This window comes from Delphinus delphis, chromosome 7 (assembly GCF_949987515.2).
Source record: "Delphinus delphis chromosome 7, mDelDel1.2, whole genome shotgun sequence".
NCBI classification, from domain to species: Eukaryota; Metazoa; Chordata; class Mammalia; order Artiodactyla; family Delphinidae; genus Delphinus; species Delphinus delphis.
The window spans coordinates 54,262,321-54,277,333 of record NC_082689.1 but is presented as its reverse complement, the minus strand read 5'-3'; the positions used below and the strand labels follow the sequence as shown (position 1 = coordinate 54,277,333).

Below are 15,013 nucleotides of genomic sequence, written 5' to 3'. Positions count from 1 at the left end.
ATATCTGGAGACATTTTAGTTATCACAACTGAGGGTGGGTGTGCTAATGTTGTCTAGTGGGTAGAAGCTGCGCGTGCTGCTGAACATTCTACAATGCACAGGACTGTCCCCACAACAAAGATGTATCTGGACCCAAATGTTAACTGTGCAGAGGTTGAGAAGCCCAGCCTTAGAGGAATACACCACGAAAACCACATTTTCCTTATCTTTAAGTAACTTTGGTAAGAATATAGATATCCTATGGAATGCTCTTCTCAAAACCCAAGCAAAATGCAGTTTCCACACAGAACATGTTCTGGTCAATGTACATATAAGCTGAATATTTTTTTTAAAAAGCTTTCTATTAAATTAAAAGACATAGTAGAATATATTTATTGCATCTGTTTATGAAGCATCTGCATAAGCATATTCACCAAGTAAAGCACACCAATGATACCCCCCCTTGTTTATGGGATACATAACAGGACACTGAGTCATGATTTACTGCAGTTTATGTTCTATCACAGGGTAACTGATTAGAAAGTTGTAGTTACTTCTGTTTAAATATATAGCTATTGCTCTGTCCTCTGGCTCACTTTAAAAACTGGTGCTTCTGAAAGCTTAAGGTTCTATTTTTATTCTTCTTATTTGGCACTGACTTGTGTGACTGTGTTCCTGCCCCTCATTCTCCTTGGCTTGGTCACACTGGACTGGTAGAGAATGAGAGAGAGAGAGAGAGAGAGAGAGCGAGAGCGAGAGCGAGAGCGAGAGCGAGAGAGAGAGAGAGAGAGAGAGAGAGAGAGAGAGAGAGAGAGAGAGAGTGTGTGTGTGTGTGTGTGTGTGTGTGTGTGTGTGTCTGGGATGGGTGGCAGGGTTGCAGATAAGGCTCAGATAATTTCTCTCTCAGGATTATCTTCACTCTGAAAACCAGAATTTATAATCTCACAAAATCAGATTTTCCTTTTAGATATGTATTCTTAATTAAACGCACAATCTCTTCCTAGTAAAACTTAAAAAACAAGGAAAATGATATCTGAACATGTTGGGTACTTAAAAATGTTTTTGTCCAGGCTTTAGCTCAATTTAGAATAAAATTATTAAGTGTTCTAGTTGTAATTACTCTAAATGCAATAAAAAATATTGTTTAAAACAGTGACTTTAACTCAATTGTTTCTCCCTGAGAATGAGAGCTAAAGTAGATCAAAGTGAAATCAAATAATATATTTTTTTAAAAAAGCATTAATTTATATGAACCATTTAGAAGAAATCATTAGAAATATGTAAAAGCTTATTTCAAAAGAGATCATAACAGAAAAATAATTTGACTTCATTTCAATATAATAAAAGCTAAAATTTGTTAATTGCTTGAAACTGACACAGAGCTTTCCTTGAAAGCAGATATTGTGTGGGTGGACATGTTGATAACCCTGTTTGGAGTGCTACAGTCTTATGAGGTTGCCTACCTATGAAGTTCAAGATTCCACATGCTAAACATGTCCAAATGACCTTTTATGTTCTATTTCACCACTACACAATTTCATACTCATTCCATACAAAGAGAATGTCCAACTACGGTTGCATTTTTCTAGAGAATGACAAGATCTATGCCAATTAACTGTCTCTTTTCTAACATAGGGATAATTTGTCAACAACTACTATGTGCTATATTCTCAATTATTTTATCATTCAGCTGAATCATAGACTGCTAACAGCATTTCTATATTAAAAGGCATTGAGGCTGGGACTTTTAGGGGCTGAATAAGAGCCTGTGCTTGGGTATACCATGTTTTTAACTGACTCTATTTGGAGTCCTACCATAATATTTTTCTTTTCTTCTCTGTGGAATAAAGAGAACATTTTATGACCGCCAGGTGTGTACTATTCCCAGCAAAGAAAGTTCTTATTTCCCTTCTTCTTCCCAGAAAATTTTCTTTAAATTTTATCCTGAAACTTGGCTGGCCTTTTGGTCACTTGGCCCCCAAACACCAAGTCCTTGGTAATATCATCTGCCTGTTCTAATGAGAAAACCAAGGACGTACTTGTGTATTTAATACCCCTTAGTGATCAGTGAGAGCTGGTAGCACTTTTAGAGATGGTTTAATTTATAAAATCATTCACAGGCAAGGAACATGAGGGATAGAGATTTTAGTTGCCATAATCCTCAGAGCTCTTCTGTATCAGAGCTAGGATTAGAATTCAGGTCTTTAGCACTTCAAAACAGTAACGTTTAAGAGGAGTAATACAGAATAGCCCATATATTTAAAACAAATGCTAATTTCTATTTCTGTTTGAATGCAAGATGATTAAAACAGGCTCAAATGCATGATATATTTTTATAAAATCAATGTTCCACTATTTTAATAAACATTATTAAAGGATTTCAATTAACCTGTAAAAAGATACAAGACAACCTCAACAAAAAGCCTATGTTTATCCAATTAAAAAAAAGAGTTCTATGCCTCTAGGTTCCTCAGAGCAACATCAGAATAGGGGCTGAGTTTTATCTCATCTACTTTATCTCCAAATGGCAATTCTAGATTAGACATGTAAAGTCACATCCATCATTAAAAAATTAAAATGACAGTGAACCTTGGTTATAATTTGCTTATTTCCAATAATGTACTATATAGCCAATGTCATATAATTTAAATATCAATGATACTAATTTTTAATATATGTGTCAATGTTATTAAAATAGCCATATAAACTTCGTACTGTGTTTGGAGTCAAAAATATACTTTAATGCTTCTAACATGAACAACAAAGTTTCCTTGGTAATCTCTACTTACAGAAATGGCAGCAATAAACATTAATAATCGTCTAAAATTTAGATTACTTTCATTGCAAAACGTTTAAGTGATCACACTGTAACTCAAGTTTTTAGGTCACTTGAAACAGTATGCTCTGGGAACTCATTGGTAAACTTTCCAAAGGGCATTTAATGCTGGCATTGACTTGTTGGCTATTTATGCTCGTTGGCGGGGCATACAACTCTGAGTATAATTGCAAGTGGTTTGATTTCCCGCTCCCCCCCAACCCCCCACCCCCCCCCCCCCCCCCCCCCCGCCCTGCTCCACCCTGCCAAAAGAAGCTCTTAATGCAGAGAATGTTGTCTCCATTCTGAATAAATCTTTGGCATATTTTCAAACAGAAAAGCACTTTAGTCATTATAATCTGCCTGACCTACTATGGCCCTAAGAAACTTTGCTGGCTAGCACTATGGGCTTAGAATATAGAATAGAACATACTCTTCCGGAAACTATTTTGCAGAGTTCTTGGTGGCATTGCCTAAATACCACACGTTGTCAAAACTGTCTGATTAAACGTGTAATCCCTGAACCTAAATTCATTCTCAAACAGGACTCTACGGATTTCAGAATGATCCCTACCACTCTAACTTCTTTTACTGTTTCTACTATAGAAATCTGTCAATCTATCTCAATATTCCTATGACAGTGTTGAATTTTTCCATTTTGAATCTTATAAATTTGGAGCACAGATGTCACCAACATGAAGTTACTGCATACAAGGCTTGAAATCTTTAGAAACCAAAGTATTCTCTAAAACAATGTTCCTCAAACTTTAATATGCATAAAAATGACCTGAGAATCTTGCTAAGACGTAGATTCTGATTCAGTAGGGCTGGGGTGAAATCTGAGATTCTTCATTTTCAACAAGCTCCTAGGTGATGCTGACACTGCTAGTCTTCTATAGCAAGGCTCTAAAAGACACACCACATAAAATCAAGCAGTTGACTTATGGCAACTTATTCTTTAAGATGTGTAGTTCTAAAGCATTTGTGAAAAATATTTTCCTCCTACCTTATACTAACTCTTCACTTAAAGAGAATCAGGTGGGAAGGGGAGGGGTTGCCACGTGTGGACACACAATGGAGAAATGTTCCTCTTTTCTACCAATCTGAAACTTTGCAGGTCGGCTCAAAGAGGCTAAGTCTTAGAGGTTTACATGACCATGTCTGCATACTAAACTGGAGGAGTCGTTCCTGAAGCTATGCCAGGTTTATCAGCGTCAGCTCCGATGGAATGGTCATAGGAGACAGATGATGATGCCTGGGATGACTTTCTATACCAAGTCTTTGTAAGATTTTCAGAAGATACCATTATGAATATAGATACAATTAGATGTATTTATATGCAAGTTTGTAGATACATATGGATGTGTATGCATATGTACATTTATGTGTGTTTACTCCAGAACAGAAGAAAGGAAGAGGACACAATTTTTTTAAACCAACATCACAGAGAAGACTACTAACACATAATTATAACTGGGTTTGCATTTCCTTCAATGGTTTCCATCCTTGGTCCCATCTGTTATTTAATCATATTGTTATAGCTATTGCTTGACATCTTGTCTTTATCATCTCACCTATTTATTGCCTTAGACAATATTTCCTGTTTGTGGCTGTCATGGAATTCAATTTCAGTGAATTTCACCAGCTAAGTTGCATGAACCTAAAAAATGTTTAATATGACCATTGGGTTAAATTATCTATGCAGTATACAGTTAGTTACTTAGTGCCAGGCAAAACAAATTCTTTATTATTTCATACCTTCTAAACTTTTTCCCATTAAAATTAATGACATGGTAAGAAAGTATAGGAGAAACGAATTCAACAGCTAGTTCTTTTTTCATGGTGAAAGACTATACCATAGTGAGAAACGATTATATTTGGCTTTGGAAAACTGTCTTCATTTAATTTGATTACTGTCCTGTTATAAACAGATCACTATTCTGCAATGGGATGTTAAATAGGAGTATATTCCCTATCAAATATTAAATACCATGAAAATTTTCTCTCTCGAATTGGAGCAACTGCATTCTTTAAGAGCATTTATGAATCAATATTCATACAAGAATAAATATCCCCTATCTGTAGAAGGTGTATAAGAAAATCAGATTAAAGTTATTACCTTTACAAGAATTTAATGTTAAATTACATTTTAAAGAATTCTCAGCGGAGCTAAGAATCAGGCAGGTAAATTCTACATTGTTTCCACGTACTTAGTAGACATAATATACATTTCATTATTTGCATGTATAAACCATTAGCAGTAAAAAAGAAATGAACACACAAAACATTTGTCCCTGCAGTAATCATACATGCTGTATAACCTTGAAAAATGAACTAGAAAAATCCATTTTTAAGAAGCCACACTCAGTACTTTATATGGAAGATACAAATACAATAGCCAATGGATTAAAAAAAAAACTGCTGCTTCCCAAGCATGATTTATGATATTGTTATCACATTTAAATAAAAGTAACCTCTAAGTTCTATTTAGAAATAACTCTCTGAATTGCTACCTAGGAGGAATTTAAATGGATTTATATTCGGAGCTGATATATTTGTATACAGATCTGAAGAGTATTTTCCCCTTGTTTATCAGTAATCTGGGAATCCTGTTTGGAAACACCGGTTTTTAATCATACATTTAAAAAACTGGAGAGTTGTGCTGAGTATTTTATCTTGTGGTATGCACATAAATATATGTCTGTATTATACCGCTGTTAAAATAAGAAATGTCTATTTTAACTCTTGGTCATCAGTTCCTCATGGCACTGGTACCATTAACAAGAGGTGTTTTCCTAACCTGATTAATCATACATCACCTGGGAATTTTATATATTACCTAATTCATATGGATAAGAACTCATACTAAGAAATAGGTGTACACACACACACACACACACACAAACACATACAAAGCACCAAGATCCAAAACTCTTGAAAAGGTTTTTATTAATTCACAATGACATTAATGACATGTGACACACTGTGCTGCATAACTGCTACCAACAATTTCTCACATTTAAAGAAACCGTATAGATTTTCCTAATTCTGAGGTTCTTTGTGAGATGGTGCCATCCGTTAACTTACTGAATTTTTACCTATGATGGGATAGAGTCAGAGCACAGAAGAATGGGATTCAACTGTCAAGAAAACCAGCCTCATAACCTTAGACTGTGGTCATGACTCCCACATGTACATTCTGTTAAGCCTGAGTCATTCTTCATGGTTCATGATCCATTTTTAATTGTAATAGTAAATCAATATTTGTGCAATTATATAATATGCTGCCATAGATTTGAACTAAAACTAAAACTATGACTAAAACTATGCTTTGCTTGCATATCCATTTATAAGTCCTGGATGGAGTTGTAACAGGGCTTCACTGTTTATATGATTAAATTTATAACGCATTTGATAAAATGTAAGTTTAATACTTGGCCTTTGTGGTACGTCAGTTAGTTTTCTTTTAAGTGGTAATGTATAACACCAATTACGTTTTAGACAAATGATATATATGACCAAAAATTACCTTCAAGAACATGGAAATGAAGAAAGTACTTATAGTTACCATCTAGAAAATACAAAATGATTAGTTTCATTGAAGTTTCCTGTTAGATGTAGGTACCAAAGTAGTCATTTGTTTTCCATCTTTTAATTAATTAATAGACCAATATATGACTTTATGAAACCGATTACTTTTGAAAGTATAATATAATGGCTGACATATTTTAGCTCTGATTTCTATCAAGAAACCTTAGAAATATACTAGCAGCATGAGTCCATCCTTGCTGATAGGAAAAGCACTTATCCACGGGAGATACATTCATTCCTGTAGTGCAGCACAGTACCAACTGATAAATCATCCACTCTGGGATTTGATGTCAGAGGCTAAAAGGACTCCTTTTGTTCTAATATTAATATGTTATTGTTGGGGAAAGCTCAGCTTTACAACATTGTAATTACAATGTCTTTCTAATTTTTCTCTTTCAGTGATAATGACAATGGCAGCAAACGATAAAGTTTATGTTCCACATCAAATATTCCCTTGCTCTGTTGAGCACTGTCTCCTTCTAATAATTTACCTCTCTCAAAACCCCCCAAAATAATGCAGGAAGCTGCAAGAAAAATAAAGTGTGAGATGTTGCAACTAGATTACAAGTATCCATGATGTCTGTAATCAATTGTTGGAAAGAGACAAATTCAGGTTGCCCACCTTTTGCCTTGGCCTCAAAAGATGCCTGATTCACCATGATTCTTTTATTGCTAACTCCCTGCCTTTCTCCTGGATACTATTGGTGCAGGCCTTCTGCTTTTGGTGAACTTGCTATATTTATTTATTAGTTCTAAGAGTTTTTGGAAGATTCTTTGAGATTTTATAGATAGAAAATCATGCTTTCTGTAAACAAAAGCATTTTATTTCTTCTTTTCCAATCTACAGAACTTTTGTTTCCTTTTCTTGTCTTATTCACTAGGTAGGACTTCCAGTACAATGTGGGCTGAGAGTGATGAGAGAGGACATTCTTACCTTCTTCCCAGTCTTGGGGTGAAAGTGTCCAGTCTCTCACCATTAAGTATGATGTTAGTTATAGTTTTTTTGTAGATGCTCTTTATCAAGTTGAGGAAATTTCTTCTGTTACTAGTTTTCTGTAAGTTTTTAAAAAATTATCATGAACACATACTGAATTTTCTCAAATGTCATTCCTGAAGCAATTGATATAATCATACGATTTTTCTTCTCTTGCCTGTAGATATGGTGGATTGATTGATTTTTGAATATTGGACCAGCCTGCATACCTGGAAAAAATTCCACTTGTATGTGTAAGTTTATTTATTCACTGTTGGATTGGATTTGTTAGTACTGTGTTGAGAATTTTTGTGTCTACATTCATGAGTGATATTGGCCTATAGTTGTATTTTAATATCTTTATCTGGTTTTAGTACACTGTGGTATACTTAGGGGACAATGTTCATGTAGAAGATGAATAGTTGCTGATTGACTGAAATATACCAAGATGATCCCCTAAATCAAGAAGAGAACTGAGGCCTTGCAGCACAACCTGGGAGTGCTTATTGGCAGCACTGGTTGCTGTCTATTAGTGAATGTCTCTGGGAATTTTTTTTCCAGAGAAAGACGTGTATGGATTTTTCTAAAACATTTTGCATTGGTTTCCTCAGGCTGCTGTAACAAAGAACAGTCGGTCTTCAGTAGCTGCTGATGCAGAACCTGTGGATAAAGGAGGGTCCCACTGCACCATGCTATTTTATGTAAGGGATTTGAGCACTGGTGGATTTTGGTATCTGTGGGGGGAGGAGGTATCCTGGAACCAATCCCCCAGGGATACTGAAGGAGGACTATACCACAAACTGGATGGCTTAAAACAACAGAAATTTCTTCTTTCTCAGTTCTAAAGGCTAGAAGTCCAAAATGAAGGCATCAGTAGGACCAGGCTCTCTCTGAAGTCTCTAGGGAAGAATGCTTCATTGCTCCTCTCACTTCTGGTGGTGGCCACCTCTGGTGTTGTACGGCTTGCAGCAGCTGCATTACACCAACCTGCTTCTGTCATCACTTGGCCTTTTCCCATGTGTCTCTTCTGTGTCTCCAGGTCTGTCATGGCCTTCTTACAAGAACACCAGTTGTGGATTTAGGGCTCACCCTGACACTTCAACCAGTACAGTCCTCTAATTGAATAACAAAAAAAGTCATGCAGACACATTTTATTGTGGCCTCTAACTTCCTCTCAGGGAGCTCCCCGCATACGTTTCCTAGATGTGTAGGAAATTCATACTGCGAGGGAGGATAACAAAGCTGACTCAGTTGCCTCATCCCGATGTTTGGCTCTTTTTCCCCTCTGGTCCTATATTTCCCAACACTTAGTGGAACACAGCAGACAAATCTTTCAGGTTCCCACATACCCCATTTCCTCACAAGAATCTATCGGGGATTTTTGGTGGGGGAAATGTTCTTATTTAATCTGATAACCTAGACGAGGATGTGAGGAGAAATTCTATTACTCCTTTAAAAAGAATAGAAACGAATAAATGGGCATTTAGGAGGCATCTTCTAGAGCTGCGTTAACTTGAATCAAAGGTAGGCCTTTGAGGGTCGGCATGGCAATGGCTGCTAGAAAAGACACTTTGGAGCAGATGGGCCTTTAGCCTTTCTGATCCTGCCAGGTACCTGGTTTCCTACTTTGCATTTCCAGCTGCCCTGCTTGCCAACAGCCTGTTTGTATGGAGGTTTGCATAATACTTATTACAAAGAAAGGCGGCTTTCTGGCATCATTAGAATAACAAGGGTTACAGATTACTTGCCATGGATAAGCTTCCTTTGTATTTCATCTTGTGAATTTTTATCTTCAGAAGATTTTATTATATGATTTTTAATACTAATATAAGATAAAATGTCATTTTGTAGTTATTGGATCAATAAAGTTCTTGCAAAAGAACAGTTGCTGAATGACAAAGGGAAAAGTTTATTTCATTAGCCAGCTCTGGAGCTGTTATTTCACAAGTATTGTTATTAAGTGAGTTCTAAATGGGAAAAGAGACATAGCAGGGAGCCATCAGAATACAGATGGGAAACTTCAAATTATGTACCTATTATTGTTTTGGTTTAAAGAAAAGTCATCAATTTTTCCAGCAATGCCTATAGTTAAAATATGTTTTAATTTCACTAGGTTTTTATTACGTTAACTGGAAATATATGCACACAAACGTTCTTGTCTATACAATTCTTTCTGTCCCCTTGTCCTCTAAGGAGGATAGGGTGTTAATTTTATGGTATAAAAAAGAGGATCCAAAGAAGTGGATATGCCAAGTCCTGGCTTAAACAAATGAAATTTCTGTTGAACAGAAGGAAGAGCTATCTGGCCAAGCAGCCTCCAGAATCAAAGACTTGTTCATCTGGAGGAGTGTCATGCATCCAACTTTCACCCCCAGTTTTGGGTGGTTCATGATGTTATATAAACTCTCACCCACATAAGGAATAATGGTGTGGGGATTCTTGAGGAAAAGCCAAATTAGCAGCTTTGTGTTTCCATTTTGAGGCTGAATTCATGCACAGCTGATAACATTCAAATCTCATCTCATGTGAAGACAGAGGAGAAAATGAATTGTTGTTGCTTTGAGCAGGACACTGTTTCATTTCGTGAATACAAATTTTTTGGCTGTTTGATGCAGCTCAAGATTCTGCTTATTATAAATGGAAAACAGTCTGTCATGCTTTGGCATTTGCATTGACATGCACAATATCAGAGTGTACTAGGAGGAGATATTTTATTTTGTTTCAGCTAACTTACTTCATGGACACGCTTAAAATACTGTACCTACAACAGGAATGTCAAAAGCTTCAGATGGCAATTTCTAGTAAGGCACGGTCATGAATAAAAATAAACAGAGTGGAACAAGATGCAATATTTTTTCCTTCCTTCATTTGGAATTCAAATAATCTAATTTTTTGGATTTGGCTGTTTTTAGATTTACACTTATGAATGAAAAGCCGGTTTTAAATAAGATCTGTTCGCAACCAGATGACTGAGCTCCAGCTACAATAAAATATTGATAATTTGTGCAATGTTCTAAAGAAGTACGTAAATTCTGGTTTTGGCAGTTGGGACTTAGTCACTGAGAGGGGAGACACCCACTTCTCCACTCCACTGCCAGAGCCAGCCTATATCTTTAAGTTTAAAGTTTCAACTGGGGTGCAGCCCAGAGGCTCTGGAGGATTCTCACTTAAGTGTGGTAGGCTAGGTGAGGTTAGAACCTGATTCTGACTGGTCAATGTCCATAACAAGAAAGAATAATCAGGCGACAAATAATATCTTTCTCTTTTGACATTCCCCCACCCATCTCTCCAAAAAAAAAAAAAAAAAGAAGAGACAAATCAAGCTATGCTTATCTTTGCTTACCTCTGACAACAATTCAAGAAATATTGAGTGTGTGACTATGTCTTAAGTGCTGGGAGTATGATGACGAATAGGGCTGTCACAGATGCTGCTGATAAGGATCTCTCGCTCTAGCCAGGAGACAGATGCTCACATGTGCGATTCCAGTGCAACTATTAAGGGACGTGACATGGTCAGCTCAGGTGCTGACAGGGCACATAGCAGGAACATCTACACTGGACTTGATGGGTCAGAAGGCTTCCTGGGAAGGTTGTGTCTCCAAAGGACCTGGAAGGATAAGCAGGAGTTAAGCCACATGAAGTTGGGTAGAATAGAGTAAGGGAGTTCTGGGAAGGAGGGCTGGAGAGAAGTAAGATCATGACAGGGTAAAACCTGAAGTTAAGTATCGCTTTATGGGGGGATTGGAAGGGATGGAACAGAGGCTGGGAATGGAAGCATAGGTACTAAAGGACCTTGTGTGCTACTTGAAGAAATTTAAGGGTGAAGTGGTTAGGAGGTTCTTGCAATAATTTACTTTAAGCCTGTGTCTTAACTATAAGTGATGGTTAGCATTATTGAATGAAACACCTAAATTTTCCTGCTTCTTTTTCCAAATACTTTAGATATTATAGAATATGCAAAGATTCAAATGTAAGGATTCCTATGGTAAGTTTCTCCTGGGATTGAATGTAAAAAAACTTTACCATCAAATGTTTATACATCCTTTTATCAGAAAATAAAAACTGGAAAAAATAATTTTGCCTTATAGGAAGCTCAAAACACATTTTGTGTTGCATTCCTTCAAGGTATCGAGTATATATTCTTTAAAATTTCTTTTGGTCATTTTCACTTTCTTGTTGAAAAGTGTTTTGATATTGCTAACTGTCCAGAATTTACTCTAGAAGTAAACAGGTATAAATCATGTATATATCTCAAAATAGAAACATCATGTCCATTTCCTAAGTTTTTCATTTTTAACCAATACTTTTGGTTCATACTTTCATAGGGGGAATTTTTGATCAAGGCAAAAATGTTAACAGAAAGGATAATCACACTGAAATTAAAGTATAACCAAAAGAATAAGTGAATAGCTAATTATTCTTCACTGCTGTGGGGATTACTAGATAGTCAATAGCCCAGAAGAATATGTAGGTAGGTAAGTGGGTAGGTAGGTAAATGTATGGGTGGATGGATGGATAGATGATAGATAGATAAACAGACAGACAGATACACAGCTATCCGAACTATAACATGAATATCAGCATAATGTTTTATCCCAACATTTGAGCTCTAGGTGTATATGTATACAAATATATGATATATATAAGGTATATACATAAGCTATATATCTCAGATATATGTATAAACCTTAAGCTTGATATAGAAATCAAATATATCAGGGACTTTATATGCCTTCTTTGGTCATCACCATGGATATATGTATATCCCATCCTGCTCCCCAAAGGATTAACATGTACTGGCATGCAACAGGTAAAGCAAACCAGTAATTCCCAGGCCCTAACAACCCCAAACCAAAAATTCAGCCAAGCTGGAGTTACTCAGTTTTCCTGGGTCTCTCTGATGTACACATGCTATTAAACTTCTGTTTGATTTTCTCCTGTTAAAAGAAACTCAACCAAGCTGACAAAAAGGGATGGGAGATCCCACTAAATTAACAAGAAAGAGATAGAGTGAGACAAGAATTTGTTACCTGGTCCTGCTGGCCCTCTTTGGACATAAGTAGGTTTTACTCTTTAGCTTCAAATGGGAATAGCAATTTGGCAAGATATGCACAATACTTGAAACTGGACGAAAAGGACAGGAGAATTAAGAGACTATGAATTCCCTAGGATGCTGTATATATAAGCTTTTAATAGGTTTCTGTCAAAATTTTTAAGAAAATTAAGAGATGAAATTTTTTCATTAAATTGAATACACAGCACAAGAAAATATATGCCAACTTTTTACTTAGCCACACATTTCACACCTTTGGTTAATATCCAGTAACTTTTTAATACCAACTTGAATATATTAAATTTAAATATTTGTATTATTTGTAGACAGGCTTTACAGCAACATAATTAATGCCTCCCCTTCATCAAAAATCTATAATGAATATTCTTTCAACTAAAGATTTTACCCTAACATGACAAGACTACATTTAAAATCTAAAAACAAATGCCTCTCTTATACATGTTTATTTTTTAAAGGCACTAAAATGATGATCCTCTTTTCTGAATAATATATTTCAGAAAGGCACAGAACATTCTTCAATATTACAGTGGTAATTATAAGAAAAGGATAGAATTTATCTTGTCATCCTATTATATACTTTTTCTCTCCCAAGATCTTACTAAATGTATCCCCCTGAGTTTAATTTCAAGTCTTTGAAAAAGATATAGTCTTAAGAAATTAGAAAGGAATTTAAGCTCCAATTCAGAAAACATCATTTTCCTATATGGAAATAGTTGGAAATCACATACTAACACCATCCTTTAAGTTAATATTCAAAAGAAACAATATCTGAAAGAAAACAGTGGGCAGAAGGCAGTGTGATGACAAATTACAGTAAGCAATACAATTACCCTTAGTCTTCATAGAGTACTTTCCATTTTCCAGATCTTTACAAGACATGAAATGAAAACCTTCAGTTGCCCAAGAGGTAGATGATGAACCCATTTGCCAAATGGGAAACTGAGGCACTACTATGCCTTCCCACAGGCTGTAAAAATGGTCAGCAACAGAATCAAGATTAGAAGCAGGAGAAGCCGGTTGCAGCTGTATACACATGGCTGCCCAAAACATGTCAACGGAAGGACAGGAATACTGTTGGTCCACCTCTGCGGCTATGCTCTATCTTGCTCTGTGACACACACAGCTGATGGAGGTTTCAAACTCCATTTAAGGCTAACAGCACATCTATTCTCCAATGTCAAACCCATGAGATGAACAGGAGGAATGATTATTTGCAGTGCCATCCTCAGACTCAGGAATGTAGGCTATGTTGAAACTACATAGAATGTATTTCAATAAATGAGATCAAGACATGAAAAGCAAAATTAAAGGGCATCTTATGCAATAATGAAAATTACAATTTTAGTTCAACATTTCTACTCTTATTCTACAAAGAGATGTTTATGCGTACAATTAAAAATAGATTATCAAACAGTTGGATTTGAAATAAAACACATCTGCATGCTGATGTGAGACTTGATCTGAATGCTCTTAAATTAGGAGGGAATAAACAGAGTATAATTTGACTGTGTTTTATACTGAACACATCTCTTTTGAGAATACAAAATGTATCCTTATTCGCTGCTAATGATTTACTGAGCTCTTCAAATACATTAAAGCACTAAAGAAAATTGGATTATTTCACCGAGCAGTGGTATTCCAAAAAAGCAATACGGCCAGAATGGAGGTACACTGGGTGGGGGATACTTGGTTGGGGATGCTTGGTGGGAGATGCAGGAAAATAAACAGCAGTATTGTTGTCCTTTAGGCTCATAAGAATGACGCCCATTGGTGCCAACCGCGCAGTTACTCCGTGAGTAGCCAGTACATTAGGGACACGCTAACATAGATGACACTCAGCAGGATCCAGTTTATTCTGGTGATGGGCGGCCTGCGGTTACCTGTCACGTGGAGGATGATATTGGAAGAGAGAATGCCACTAGAGTTTTGGGCCCGAGCCACATAGAGGCCCGCATCTGCCTCGCATACCTTCGGAATGAACACCGAATGTCTTGTCTCCTTGTGTAAAACCTGCAAGTGCCCATCTGCAGACAATTTCTGGCCCTTCTTGTACCTGAAGCAGAGAGTCAGTTTTTAGAGTCAGGATCACTGTTTATTCACATCATTTCCAAGTTCTAATAAGCACTGCAATTCGGCCCATGACTACTGCAATATTCTCTAGCATTAGCAGGAACTCTGCAGCAACCACAAATCCCAGTGGGGCTGTGTATCCTTCAAGCAGAGGCTGTCAACTGGTAGCCATAGATGTGCTTGATGGGCTCAGACTGTGTTTTTTAAAAACTGAATTTTTGGACGTTTATCAATTAGAATATTGCATACGAAAATTCAGATATCCAACTCCTCTTAAAAAAACTGGGCCATCTGGTCACACTGGGCCACCATCTGCTCATGGCAACAATTACCCCAAATGGGAAATGGCACCTTCTATTTGACCTGTGTCATTCTTTCAGCCACTATGAAACAGCAGCTCAGACTCATCCCGCAAGATCCGCAGGAGAATGCCAATGCGCCGCTTTAGAGGAAGGTACTTACATAGCACTTCCTGGCGAGATGAGTTCATTTAATTTTTGTGAATTAATTT

General features: G+C 36.6%; 1 protein-coding gene across 6 annotated transcripts in view; it reads right to left on the bottom strand.

The window, feature by feature from the left end:
- Positions 1 to 5,478: 5,478 nt before the first annotated feature.
- Positions 5,479 to 15,013, bottom strand: part of CCDC141 (coiled-coil domain containing 141) — a 219,180-nt gene continuing 209,645 nt past the window's right edge. For 4 of the 6 annotated variants that reach the window (XM_060016516.1, XM_060016518.1, XM_060016519.1 and 1 more), the window contains one exon: positions 12,505 to 14,485. In XM_060016516.1, the coding sequence (XP_059872499.1) occupies positions 14,218 to 14,485 (268 nt within the window). In that variant the 3' untranslated portion in view covers positions 12,505 to 14,217. Of the gene's footprint in view, positions 8,474 to 10,701; positions 10,966 to 12,504; positions 14,486 to 15,013 lie in introns of those variants that run through there. The other 2 variants (XR_009520139.1, XR_009520140.1) reach the window with 2 other exon arrangements.